Raw genomic sequence first — 12,585 nt, forward strand, 5'->3', positions numbered from 1 at the left:
TACCAATGCCACCACCTCCACCATCATCAACACCACTACCACCATTAACACCAACACCACAACCACCACCAAACATCAAAACACCAAAACGAGAAATATTTGTGTAAATATTCCTGTGCATCTTGTTGCTGGGTGTTAATGACTCATTTGTCGTTGCAGGTGGATTGTGATTCCTCGCCTTCAGCCTCCACCTCTAGCACCAGCAGCGTGCAGCAGGACATCCTCACTCTCACCTCACTCCAGAATCTCCTTTATGAGCAGTATGGTGAGGAACTACCCATCTCCAAAGGAATTCCTGGATTTTTTCATGTTTCCTTGACTGGGAATTGTGCAGATTGGGGCTCATTTGTACTATAACCCAATTTTCTAGAAAGGCAGGGAATATATACTATGTCCACTTGGATTTTAGATTACTAATGGCATTTACACATGAATGCCTCCACACGTGCTTAGTCACCAAGGAATTGATTACAAGTCCTATCAGTCTCACCTGTTTACCCTTTTCCTTGATTTTCAGGAAGATTATTACTTTTTTTTTATTATGATTAGTATTTTAAAGATAATTATATTTTGGTCAATAGCAATAGCAACATTAGATATTAACTCCTAAAGTCTGAGTACCCAGGATTGTGTTAAAAAAAAAGACATATAAAACTGTAGGGCTATTTTTCTGCATATTTAAGCTGCCACTGGAAGGTAGGGAGTTTGAGGAAGTAATTGTGGCATTGTTTCAGCTGCATACCCCCAAACCCAACCAATTTCTTAACCCTCTTGTGTCCTTTCGTCTCCCTGAGCCAGTCATATAAGCAGGTCCTAGTTCTGTTCCCTCCACTTTCCTTTTTGTGTATTAATATAGCATGAAAGTATAGCTATGATATAAGAATTCTCATAATGTATGGCATAGAGAACCCGTAAAAACACCCCCCCTTTCCTTGGTATTTAATTTGTTCCCTGAACCAATCATACACGTGCCTCTAACTTTTCTACTTGTGACCTCCCATCTTTCCTACATGTTAATGAATGTAATAAATATAAAATTGTATAACCCAAAAACCCTCCATTCTCCGATTTCCACGGCAACCCCTAATGTTTGAACCATTCACATGAGTGCGTTATGCTGATGGTCACACTGCATAAATGTAGTAGGTCTCTCTCTCCCCCCCCCCCCCTCTCCCCCCCCCCTCTCTCCCCCCCCCCTCTCCCCCCCCCCCTCTCTCTCTCTCTATCACATTCTCTCTCTCTCTCGTCTCTCTTCTCTCTCCTCTCCTCTCTCTCTCTCTCTCACGTCTCTCTCTCTCGTCTCTCCCTCTCCCTCTTCTCTCTCCGTCTCTCTCTCTCTTCTCGTCGCTCTTCTCTCTCTCTCTCTCTCTCTCTCTCTCTGTCCCTCTCTCTCTCTCTCCTCTGTCCCTTTTTTTTCCCTCCCCCCCCCCCCCCCTTTTTTTTCCCCCTTTTTTTTCTCCTCTTTTTTTTTTCCCCCCCTTTTTTTTTTTTTTCCCCCCCCCCCCCTTTTCCTTTTTTTTTTTTTTCCCCTTTCCTTTTCCCCCCCCCCTTTTTCCCCCCCCTTTTTTTTTTTCCTTTTTGTTTCCCTTTTAAATTTTTTTTTTTTTTTTCCTCCCCCCCCCCCCTTTTTTCCCCTTTTTTTTCCCCCCCCTTTTTTTTTTCCTTTTTCCCCCCCTTTTTTTTTTTTTTTAAAAAAAATTTTTTAAAAAAAAACCCCCCCCTTCCCCTTTCCCCCCCCCTTTTTTCCCCTTTTTTTTTTCCCCTTTTTTTCCCTTTTTCCCCCTTTTTTTTCCCCCCCTCCCCCCCCCCCCCCCCCCCCCTCCCCCCCTCCCCCCCCCCCCCCCCCCCTCTCCCCTTCTCCCCTCTCTCTCTCTCTCCCTCTTTTTTTCCCCCCCTTTTCCCTTTCCCCTTCCCTCTCCCTCTCCCTCTCCCTCTCCCTCTCTCTCTCTCCCCTTCCCCTTTCTTTTCCCCCTTTCCCCCCTTTCCCTTTTTCCCTTTTTTTTCCCCTCCCTTTTCCCCCCCCCCCCCCTTCTCTCTCTCTCTCTCCCCCCTTTTCCCCCCCCCTTTCTCTCTCTCTCTCTCTCTCCCCCTTTCCCCCCTTTCCCTTTTCCTCTTTTTTTTTTTTTTTTCCCCCCTCTTTTTTCTTTTTTTCCCCCCTTTTTTTCCCCCCCCCTTCTTTTTTCCCCCCTCTCTCTCCCCCCCCCCTTTTCCCTCCCTCTTTTTTCTCCCCCCCCTTCTCTCTCTTTTTTTTCCCCCTTTTTCCCCCTTCTCTTTTTCCTTTCCCTCTCTCCCCCTTTCCCCCCTTTTTCCCCTCTCCCCCCTTTTTTTTTTTTTTTTTCCGCCCCCCCCTTTTTTTTTCCCTCCCCCTCTCTCTCCCCCCCCCCTTTTTTTTTTTTTTTCTTTTTCCCACCTTTCTCTTTAAACCCCCCCCCCCCCTTTTTTTCTCTTTTTTTTCCCCCTTTTTCCCCTTTCTCTTTTTCCTCTTTTCTCCCCCCCCTTTTCTTTCTCTCTTTTTCCCCCCCTTTCTCTCCCTCTCTCTCTTTTTTTTTCCCCCCCCCCCCAATCTCTCTCTCTCCCCCCCCCCCCCCCGTTTTTCCCTTTCTCTCTCTCCCCCTCTTCTCTTTTCCCCCCCTTCCTCTCTCTCTCTCTCCCCTTCCTCCCCCCTTTTCCCCCTTTCTTTTCCCCCTTTTTTTTTTTTTCCTCTCCCTCTCTCCCTCCCCCCCCCTCTTTTTCCCCCCCCTCCCCCTCTCTCCCTTTTCCTTTCCCCCCTTCCTTTCCCTCCCCCCCCTTTTCTCTCTCTTTCCCCCTCTCCCCCCCCCCTTTTTTTTCTCTCTCCCCTTTTTTTCCCCCCCCCCCCCCCCCTTTCTTTTTTTTTCCCCCTTTTCTCTCCCCCCTTTTTTTTTTTTTTTTCCCTCTTTTTTTCCCCCCCTTTTTCTCCCTCTCTCTCTCTTTTTCCCTCTCTCCCTCTCTCTCTCTCTCCCCCCCCCCCTTTTCCCCCCCCCCCCCCCCTCCCCTTCCCCCCCCCCCCCCCCCCCCCCCCTTTTTTTTTTTCTCTCTTTTTTTTTTTTTCCCCCCCTTTTTTTCCCCTTTTCTTTCTCTTTTTCCCCCTTTTTCTTTTTTCTTTTTCCCTCTTTTTCCCTCTCTCCCCTCTCTCTCTTTTTTCCCCCCCCCCTCTCTCTCTCTTTTTTTTTCTCCCCCTTTCCCTTCTCCCCCCTTTTTTTCCCCCCCCCTTTCCCCCCCTCTCCCTTTCCCTCTCTCTCTCCCCCCCCCTTCATCCCCTTCTCTCCCTCCCCCCCCCCCTTTTTTTTTTTCCCCCCTTTTTTTCTCCCCCTTTTTCTCCCCCCCCCCCCCTTTCCTCTCTCTCCCCCCCCTCTTTTTCCCTCCCCTTTTTTTTTTTTTTTTTTTTTTTTAAAAAAAAAAAATTTCCCCCCCCCTTTTTCCCCCTTTTTCCCTCTCTCTCTCTCTCTTTTCCCCCCTTTCTCTCCTTTTTTTTTTTTTTCCCCCCCTCCCCCCCTTTTTTTTCCCTTTTCCCTCCCCCTTTCTCTCCCTCCCCCCTTTTTTCTCTCTCTTCCCCCCCCCCCCTTTTTTCTCTCTTTTTTCCCCTCTCTCTCTCTCTCTTTTTTTTTTCCTCTCCCCCCCCTTTTTTTTTTTTTTTTTTTTTTCCCCCCCCCCCTCTCTCCCCCCCTTTCTCTCCCCCCCCCCCTTTTTTTTCCTTTTTTCCTCCCCCCCCCCTTTTTTTTTTTCCCCCCTTCTCTTCTCTCTTTCCTCTCTCTCTCCCCTTCTCCCCCTCTCCCCCTCTTTTTTTTCCCCCCCCCCTTTTTTTTTTTTCTCCCCTCTTTTTCCCCCCTTTTTTCCCTTTTTTTTTCTCTCTCTCTCCCCCTTTTCTCTTTTTTTCCCCCCCGGTTTTTTTTTCCCCTCTCTCTTTCCCCCCCCCCCCCTTTCTTTTCCCCCTCTCCCCCCTTTTCTTTCTCTTTCTTTTTCCCTCTCTCTCCTCTCTCTCTCTCTTTCCCCCCCCCCCCCCCTTTTTTTTTTTTTTTTTTCTTCTTTCCCCCCCCCCCCTTTTTCTCCCCCCTTTTTCCTCTCTCTTTTTTTTTTTTTTTTCCCCCTTTTTTTTTCTTTCTTTCTCTCTCCCCTTTTCTTTTTCTTTCTCTTTTTTTCCCTCCCCCTTTCCCCCCTTTTCCCCCCTTTTCTCCCCCCCCCTTTCCCCTTCTTTTTTTTTTCCCTCTCTTTTCCCTTCCCCCTTTTTCCCCCTCTCCCTCTCCCCCTTTTTTTTCCCCCCCTCTCTCTCTCCCCCCCCCCCTTTTTCTCCCCCCCTCTTTTTTTCCCCCCTTTTTTTTTTTTTTTTTCCCCCTCCCCTTTTTTTTTCCCTCTCTCTCTCCTCTCTCTCCCCCCTTTCCTTTTTTTTTTCCCCTTTTCCCCCTTTCCCTCTCCCCTCTCCCCTCCTCTCTCCTCCCCCCCCTCTCTTCTCTTTTTTTTCTCTCCCCTTTTTTTTTTTTTCCCCCTCTCCCCCTTTTTTTCCCTCCCCCCCCCCCTTTTTTTTTTTTTTTTTCCCTTTTTTCCCCCCCCTCTTTTTTCCCCCTTTTCCCCTCCCCCCCTTTTCCTCCCCCCTCTCTTTTTTTTCCCCCCCCCTTTTTTTCCTTTCCCCCCTTTCTCTCTTTTCCCCCCCTTTTTTTTTCTCCCCCCCCCCCCCCTTTTTCTCCCCCCTTTTCTTCCCCCCTTTCTCCCCCCCCTTTTTCCCCCCCCCCTTTTTTCTCTCCCCTTTTTTTTTTTTTTTTTTTTTTTTTTTTTTTTTTTTTTCCCCCCCCCCCCTCCCCCCCCCCCCCCTTCTCTCTCTCTCTCTCTCTCCCCCTCTCCCCCCCCTTTTCCCTCTTTTTTTTTTTCCCCCCCCCCCCTTTTCTCCCCCCCCCCCCTTTTTTCTCTCCCCCCTTTTTTTTTTTTTTTTTTTTTTTTTTTTTTTTTCCTCTCTTTTTTTTTTCCCTCTCCCCCCTTTCTTTTTTTCCCCTTCTCTCCCCCCCTTCTCTCTCTCTTTTTTGGGGTTTTTTTTTTTCCCCCCTTTTTTTCTCTCCTCTCTTTTTTTTTTTTTTTTTCCCCCCCCCTTTTTTTTTCCCCCCCCTTTTTTTCTTCTTTTCCTCCCCTTCCCCCCCCTTTCTCCCCCTTCTCTCTCTCTCCCTCCCCCCTCTCCCCCTTCCCCTTCCCCCCCCCCTCTCCCTTTCCCCCTTTTTTTCCCCTCTCTCTTTTTTTTTTCCCTCTCCCCCCCCCCCTCTCTCTTTTTTTCCCCCCTTTCTTTTTTTTTTCCCCCCCCCTTTTCTCTCTCTTTTCTCTCTCTCTCCCCCCCTTTTCTTTTTCCCCCTCTCCCCCCCTTTTTTCCCTCTCCCTCTTTCCCCCTTTTTTTTTTTTTCTCTCCCCTTTTCCCCCCTTTTCCCCCCCTCTCCCTCTTTCCCCCCCCCCCCCTTTTTTTTTTCCTTTTTTTTTCCCCCCCTTTTTTCCCTCTCCCCCTCTTTTTCTCCCCCCCCCCCCCTTTTTTTCCCCCCCCTTTTTTCCCTCTTTTTTTCTTTTTTTTCCCCCTTTTCCCTCTTTTTTTCCCCCCCCTTCCCTTTTCTCCCCCCCCCCCCCCTTTTTTCTTTTTTTTTCCCCCTTCTCTCTCTTTTTTTCCCCCCCCCCCCCCCCCCCCCCTTTTTTTTTTTTTTCCCTCTCCCCCTTCTTTCTCTCCCCTTTTTCTCTCTCTCTCTTTTTTCCCCCCTTTCCCCCTCCCCTCTTTTTCTCTTTTCTCTCTCCTCTTTCTCTCTCTCCCCCCTTTCTCTCCCCTTCCTCTCCCCTTCCCCCCCCCCCCCCCCCTTTTTTTCTCTCTCTTTTTTCCCTCTCTCCCTTCCCCCTTTTTTCTCCCCCCTTTTTTTTTTTCCCCCTTTTTCCCCTTTTTCCCTTCTTTTTTTTTTTTCTTTTAAATTTTTTTTTTCCTTTTTTTCCCCTTTTCCCTCTCTCTCTTTTTTCTTTCCCTCTCCCCCCCCCCCTTTTTCTCTCTCCCTCTTTTTTCCCCCCCCCCCCTTTTTTTCCCCCCCTTCTCCCTCTCCCTCTCCCCCTTTTTCCCCTTTTTTTTCCCCCCCCTCCCCTTCTCTCTCTCTCTCCTCCCCCTTTTTTTTTTTCCCCTCCCCCTTTTTTTCCCCTTTCTTTTTTTTTTTTTTTCCCCTTTTTTTTTTTTTTTTTCTTTTTCCTCTTTTTCCCTCCCCTTTCTCTCTTTTTTTCCCCCCCCCCCCCCCCCTTTTTTTTTCTCTCCCCCCTTTCTCCCCCCCCCCCCCTCCCTCTTTCTTTTTCCCCCCCCTTTTTTTTTTTTTTCCCCCCTCCCCCCCCCCCCTTCCCCCCCCCCCCCCCCTTTTTTTTTTTTTTCTCTCCCCCTTTTTTTCCCCTTTTTTTTTTTCCCCTTTTTTGCCCTTTCCTTTTTCCCCTTTTCCCCTTCTTTTTTTCCCTCTCCCTTTTTTCCCCCCTTTTCCCCTTTTTTCCTCCCCCCCTTTTTCCCCCTCTCTCTTTTTTCTCTCTCTCTTTTTTAAAATTTTTCTCTCTTTTTTTTTTTTTTTTTTCCCTCTCTCTTTTTTGTTCTTTTTTTTTTTTTTCCCCCCCCCCCCCCTTCTCCCTCTCCCCCTTTCCCTCTTTTTTTTTTTTTTTTCCCCCCCTCTCCCCCCTTTCTTTTTTTCCCTCTCCCTCTCTTTTTTCCTCCCTCCCCCCTTTTTTTCCTCTCTCTCTCTTTTTTTCCTCCCCCCCCCCCCCCCCCTTTTTTTTCCCTTTTTCGCCCCTTTTTTTTTTTTTTTTTCCCCCCCCCCCTTCCCCCCTTCCCCTTCTCCCCTCCCCCCCCCCCCTTTTTTTTTTTCTCTTCCCTCTCTTTCCCCCCCCCCTTTTTTCCCCCCCTTTTTTCCCTTTCTCTTTCATTTCCCCCCCCCCCCTTTTTTTTTTCCCCCTCTTTCACTCTCTTTTTTCCCTCTTCTCCCCCCCCCCTTTCTCTCTCTCTCCCCCCCCCCTTTCTCTCTCCCTCCCCCCCCCCCCTTCTCCCCCCCTCCCTCTCTTTTTTTTTTTTTTTTCTTTTTTTTTCCCCCCCCCCCCCCTTTTTCTCTTTCTCCCTCTCTCCCCCCCCCTTTTTTTTTTTTTTTTTTCCCCCCCCCTCTCTCTCCCCCCCTTTTTTCCCCCCCTTTTTTTTTTTCCCCCCCCCTTTTTTTTCCCTCTTTTTTTTTCCCCCCCCTCTCCCCCCCCCCCTTTTTTTCCTCCCCCCTCCCCCCTTTCTCCCCCCCCTTTTCTTTCCTCCCTTTCCCCTTTTTCCCTCTCCCCTTTCACCCCCTCCCCCCTTTTCCTCCCCCCTCCCCCCCCCTCTCTCTCTCCCCCCTTTTTCTCCCCCCCCCTTTCCCCCCCCCCCTTTTTTTCCCCCTTTCTCTTTTTTTTTTTTTTCTTCTTTTTTTTAATTTTTCCTCTCTCTTTTTCCCCCCTTTCCCCTTCTCTCTCCCCCCCTTTTCTCTTTTTTCCCCCCCCTCTCCCCTTTTTTCTCCCCCCTTTTCCCCCTCTCCCCTTTTTTTTCCCCCTTTTTCCCCCCTTTCCCCCCTTTTTTCCCCCCCTTTTCTCTCTCCCCCCCCCCCCCTTTTTTTTCCCCCCCTTTTCCCCCCCCTTTCCCCCCCCCCCCCCCCCCTTTTTTTTTTTCCCCTTCTCCCCCCCCCCCCCCCCCCCCCCTTTTCCCTCCCCTCTCTTTTTCCTCTTTTTCTCTTCTCCCCTCTTTTCCTTTCCCCCCCCGGGTTTTCCCCCCCCCCCCAAATTCTCTCCTCCCCCCCCTTCCCCCCTTTTCCCCCCTTTTTCCCCCTTTTTTTTTCCCCTTCCCCCCTTTTTTTTCCCTTTTTTTAAAAAAAAACCCCCCCCCTTCCCCCCCTTTTCCCCCTTTTTAATTCCTCCCCCCCCCCCTTTTTCCCCTTCTCTCTCTCTTTTTTCTTTTTCCCTCTCTCTCTTTTTTCTCTTTTTTTCCTTTTTTTTTCCCCCCCCCCTTTTCTCCCCCCTTTTTCCCTCTCCCCCCCCCTCTCTTTTTTTCCCCCTTCTCTCTCTTTTCCTCCCCCTTTTTTTTTTTGCTCCCCCCCCCTCTCTCTCTCTCTTTCTCCCCCCCCCCCCCCCCCTTTTTTTTTCCCTTCCCCCCCTTCTCTCCCCCTTTTTTCCCCTCTCCCCCCTTTCCCCCTTTTTTCCCCCTTTTTTTCCCTTTCTCTTTCTCTCCCTCTTTCTTTTTCCCTCCTCTTTTCCTCCCCCTTTCTCTCCCCCTTTTTTTTTTTTTTTTTTTCCCCCCCCCTTCCCCCCCCCCCCCCCCCCCCCTTTTTTTTTTCTTTTTTTTTTTTTTTCCCCCCTCTTTTCTTTTTCCTTTTGGCCCCCCCCAAATTTAAAAAATTTAACCCCCTTTTTTTTTTTTTCCCCCCAAAACCCCCCCCCTTTTTTTCCCCCCCCCTTTTTTTTTTTTTTCCCCCCCCCCCCCTTTTTTTTTTTTTTTCCCTTTTTTTCCCTTTTCCCCCCCAAATTTTTTTTTTTTTCCCCCCCAAAAAAACCGTTTTTTTAAATCTCTTTTCTCTCTCTCTCCTCTCTCCTCTTCTCTCTCTCTATCTCTCTCTTCTCTTTTTTCTCTTTTCTCCCCTCTCTCTTCTCTCTCCCCTCCTCTTATCTCTCTCTCTTTCTTTCTCTCTTTTCTTCTCTTCTTTTTTTTTTTTCACTCTTTGTCTCTCTCTCTCTTTTCTCTCTCTCTCTCTCTCTCTCTCTCTCTCTCTCTTTTATGCTCTCTCTCTTTCTCTTTTATGCTCTCGCTCGCTCTCTCTCTCTCTCTCTCTCTCTATGTCTCTCTTTCTCTTTCCCTCCCCTCTCCCCTCTCCCTTCTCCCCTCCCCCCCTCTCTTTTTCTCTGTCTTCTTTCTCTCCCCCTCCCACCTGCTCTCTTTCTCACATCACCTTGAGCATGAAGTATCCACCCTACTAATTGATAGCTACTAATTAATGGCTTGGTGGCTGAGCACTTGTGGAGGAATATGTGTGCAAGAAAATTTGCAAAAAAGATAGAGTGGACCATACATGTACCCATAGCCTGTGGGTGAAACATCTAGACATGTGCAAATGTAGTATAGATGTAGATATAGTGCTGTAATATGAGTAATTCTTTCTACACGATAATTAGGGGTAGACATGGAGATATATTCTTAGACACAGATGTCTCTTTAAGATAGAAGTTTACATATGATGAATATATAACCTAGCTATATGCTCAGTCACATATATTAATGTAAGCAATGACAATAACTGCAGCAAAAAGCTTAAAGACATAAATCATTTGTTTTAGTGATCAGAGCAATATATCAGAATTTTCATGTTTATATATATGTTTTTTTAGATAGCACAGTAAATTGTGCCAGATTTTGTTAAAGCATATTAAATGCATAATAAAGCTTGATTCAGATACAATTTCTTTGTCTTTCCAGGAGAATCACACTTCAGTGCATTACAGCAGCCACTGCTCTATACAACAGTAAGTTTATTTTTCTTTTAAGAAGCTGTGTATGTTATGGAGTTCCTCTCTACACATTGATTAGCTGTTGGTTAATGAATAAAGAACTGCTCCCAGCAAGGAAGGGGAGGAGCATACTTGATAACAAGATTAATAATGAAGGCTAATAATGGTCTAAGAAACATTCATTGCAATTTTTGAAATTTGCTTAATTTCTCCCTCCAGTGTTCTGTGGGATCCTAAAACTGGTGATTTAGGTGGATGTGGCAACATAATCTTGGGGTGAAGCATATATATGTATATATACATATATGTATATATATTATATATATATATATATATATATATATATATATATATATATATATATATATATATATACATATATATATACATATATATATACATATATATGTATATATATATATATGTATGTATATATGTATGTATATATATTATATGTTATATAATATATATATGTGTGTGTGTGTGTGTGTGTGTGTGTGTGTGTGTGTGTGTGTGTGTGTGTGTGTGTGTGTGTGTGTGTGTGTGTGTGTGTGTGTGTGTGTGTGAATGTATATATATATATATAGATAGATATAGATATAGATATAGATAGATAGATAGATAGATAGATAGATAGATAGATAGATAGATAGATAGATATGAACATATATATATATATATATATATATATATATATATATATATGAACATATATAAACATAAAGATTTGCATGTGCATGTGTACACACACACACACACACACACACACACACACACACACACACACACACACACACACACACACACACACACACACACACACACACACACACACACACACACGTACATACGTATGTACGTTGTAATAAGGGTGATTGGACAGAAGGAAAGAGAAAGAAAAAGAGAGAGAGAGAGAGAGAGAGAGTGAATGGGGTTGCTGCAGCTATAGGACTCTGGCAGCACTAGGGAGTTTATATGGCAGTTTTCATTTTATTTAAATTATTGGCTAGTCTTTCTTACAATTTTGTGAATAAGGCATTACATGAAAGGTTTATCACTGCTATGGTATTATACAACAGATAAGCCAACATTCCCCATCATAAGTCTGAGAAAATTTTTTAGTCATATATAAGCCTTAAGATAGAACCTGGCCTGTGGGCCCTTCTTGAGAAAATACCTTAAAATGTTGCCCGCTGTGGAAGGGTTAAGACAATTACATTGCACTAAAGTTGAGTGATGTTAGGCATGAGACCATGAAGTGAACAGTAAATTACTTATGTAAATTACTGTGTAAGTTTTTTTCCTAAGAAGTAGATAAATAGATATTTGTCACAGTGTTTTACAGTTATATAATAGCATTGTTGTTTTTTTGATCCATTTGAGGGGAAAAGGTTAATAAAATACAGAGTTCTGCTGAGTTACACAAGTATATTCTGGAGTAGTGTACAGTACTAATATTTATATAAGGTTATGTATATATGCAATATATAGGGGATATGTGACTTGTATCATCATATAAATATAAGACATATTATTATAAGTAAAATAACTATGAGTAATCATATGACATATAATCTTTGTAAAGACCATGCATAAAAAATAAATGCAACCTGTGGGCACTACCATAAGCTGTAGGTGCCATAGATATGTATATAAGCCACATTTGCAAAACTAATGTACATAATTGACTGAACACAAACTCTCTGCTGGTTCCCCATACCCAAAGAAAAAGATATTGAACTATGGGGTATCTAATAATTTTTCTTTTACAGGAAAATTGGTTTAGTCCAATTGTACGAGGATGATTCAAACATCCTCATATGATGGGCATATGACATATAAACCTCTGTGGATATTATACTTTCCAGCAGTTGCAATTTTCATATATCTTGAAAGTGGTTGATTGCACTTGCAAGAGCATTGGAATGTGAAGGGTGTGTCGGAGGCGGTTTTTGAATTTCAGATAAAAGCAGCAAAATGTAGATTACATAAAACAAAAAAAAATACTCCCAAAATATTTGATAGTGGCTGAAAGTCACTCCCCCAAAGGTTATAGAAATTTTAAAAAAATCAGGCCCTGACATGCCCTTTGCATAGAGTTCATATACTTGTAGAATATTTTTTAGGTAATGCAGGGAAAAAATACAACCCATGGATGGAACCTTGAACTGTAAAGATTTCCCCCCCCCCCCCCTCCATTTTGGGACCCTTTTTTATTAGTAATTAATTGCAACTTTACACTCTGATCTAAAAAAAAAAAATTCATTTGATGTTTGCAATGGTTCTGTATTCTCGCAGTCTAAATTGGTTCACAAAAGTATGAATGGGTACACAGTTTACAGCCAACTTTGGAAGACATACACAAGCACAGTCTCCCAAACCACAAAATATTATCCACCCCTTGACAGTTTTGGTTTAAACCACATGTAAATAAGCAAGTAATATTTATATATACATATAAATAAATAAATAAATAATGCTACAGTCAAGAGTTAACAGCCATCTGAAGGGGGTCCATCAAAAAGATTTTGGCCTCCCTACAACAAAAATGGCAATCTGCTTAACCACATGCCACCATGGAAAATGCATAAAAAAAATGGGGAAAATGCTGTTCTCATTGTTTATTTTTTTGTGAAATGTCTCTGCACATAGGTGGCCTTGCTAGTGCTTAGCCACAAAGGAGTCAATTAGTAGATCTTGTGACCTTACCAGATTTCACCTTTCCTTGAATTAGCAGGATAAACATATTTTTTACTAATGCTATAAATGTTGGTGGTGTTATTTTTATTGTAGTCATTATAATTACTATAATTACAAAAATACTTTATCTTATTTTGCTGTTACTATTGTTTATAAAACAAGGGTAACAGCAAAATAAGATAAAGTATTTTCGTAAATCAAGGAAAGGGGTAAATGGACAAGGCAGACAATACTCGTAATTGGCTCATTGGTGACTCAGTACAAGTGTAGCTGTCTATGTGTAAAAACAATTAATAAGGTAAACTCATAGTGGGCATGGCATGTACTATACCTACTATACCCATTGGCATTGGGTTAACCAATAGCTGTAGTTTAAAATGAAGG

General features: G+C 44.2%; 1 protein-coding gene across 1 annotated transcript in view; it reads left to right on the plus strand.

The window, feature by feature from the left end:
• Positions 1-12,585, plus strand: part of LOC119575659 (nuclear pore complex protein Nup93-like) — a gene marked incomplete at its 5' end in the record, with an annotated part of 42,274 nt that overhangs the window by 22,371 nt on the left and 7,318 nt on the right. The window contains 2 exon segments of the mRNA XM_037923289.1: positions 160-265; positions 9,470-9,516. Coding sequence (XP_037779217.1) covers positions 160-265; positions 9,470-9,516 — 153 coding nt within the window.

The sequence above is a fragment of the Penaeus monodon genome, chromosome 7 (assembly GCF_015228065.2).
Source record: "Penaeus monodon isolate SGIC_2016 chromosome 7, NSTDA_Pmon_1, whole genome shotgun sequence".
Taxonomy (NCBI): Eukaryota; Metazoa; Arthropoda; class Malacostraca; order Decapoda; family Penaeidae; genus Penaeus; species Penaeus monodon.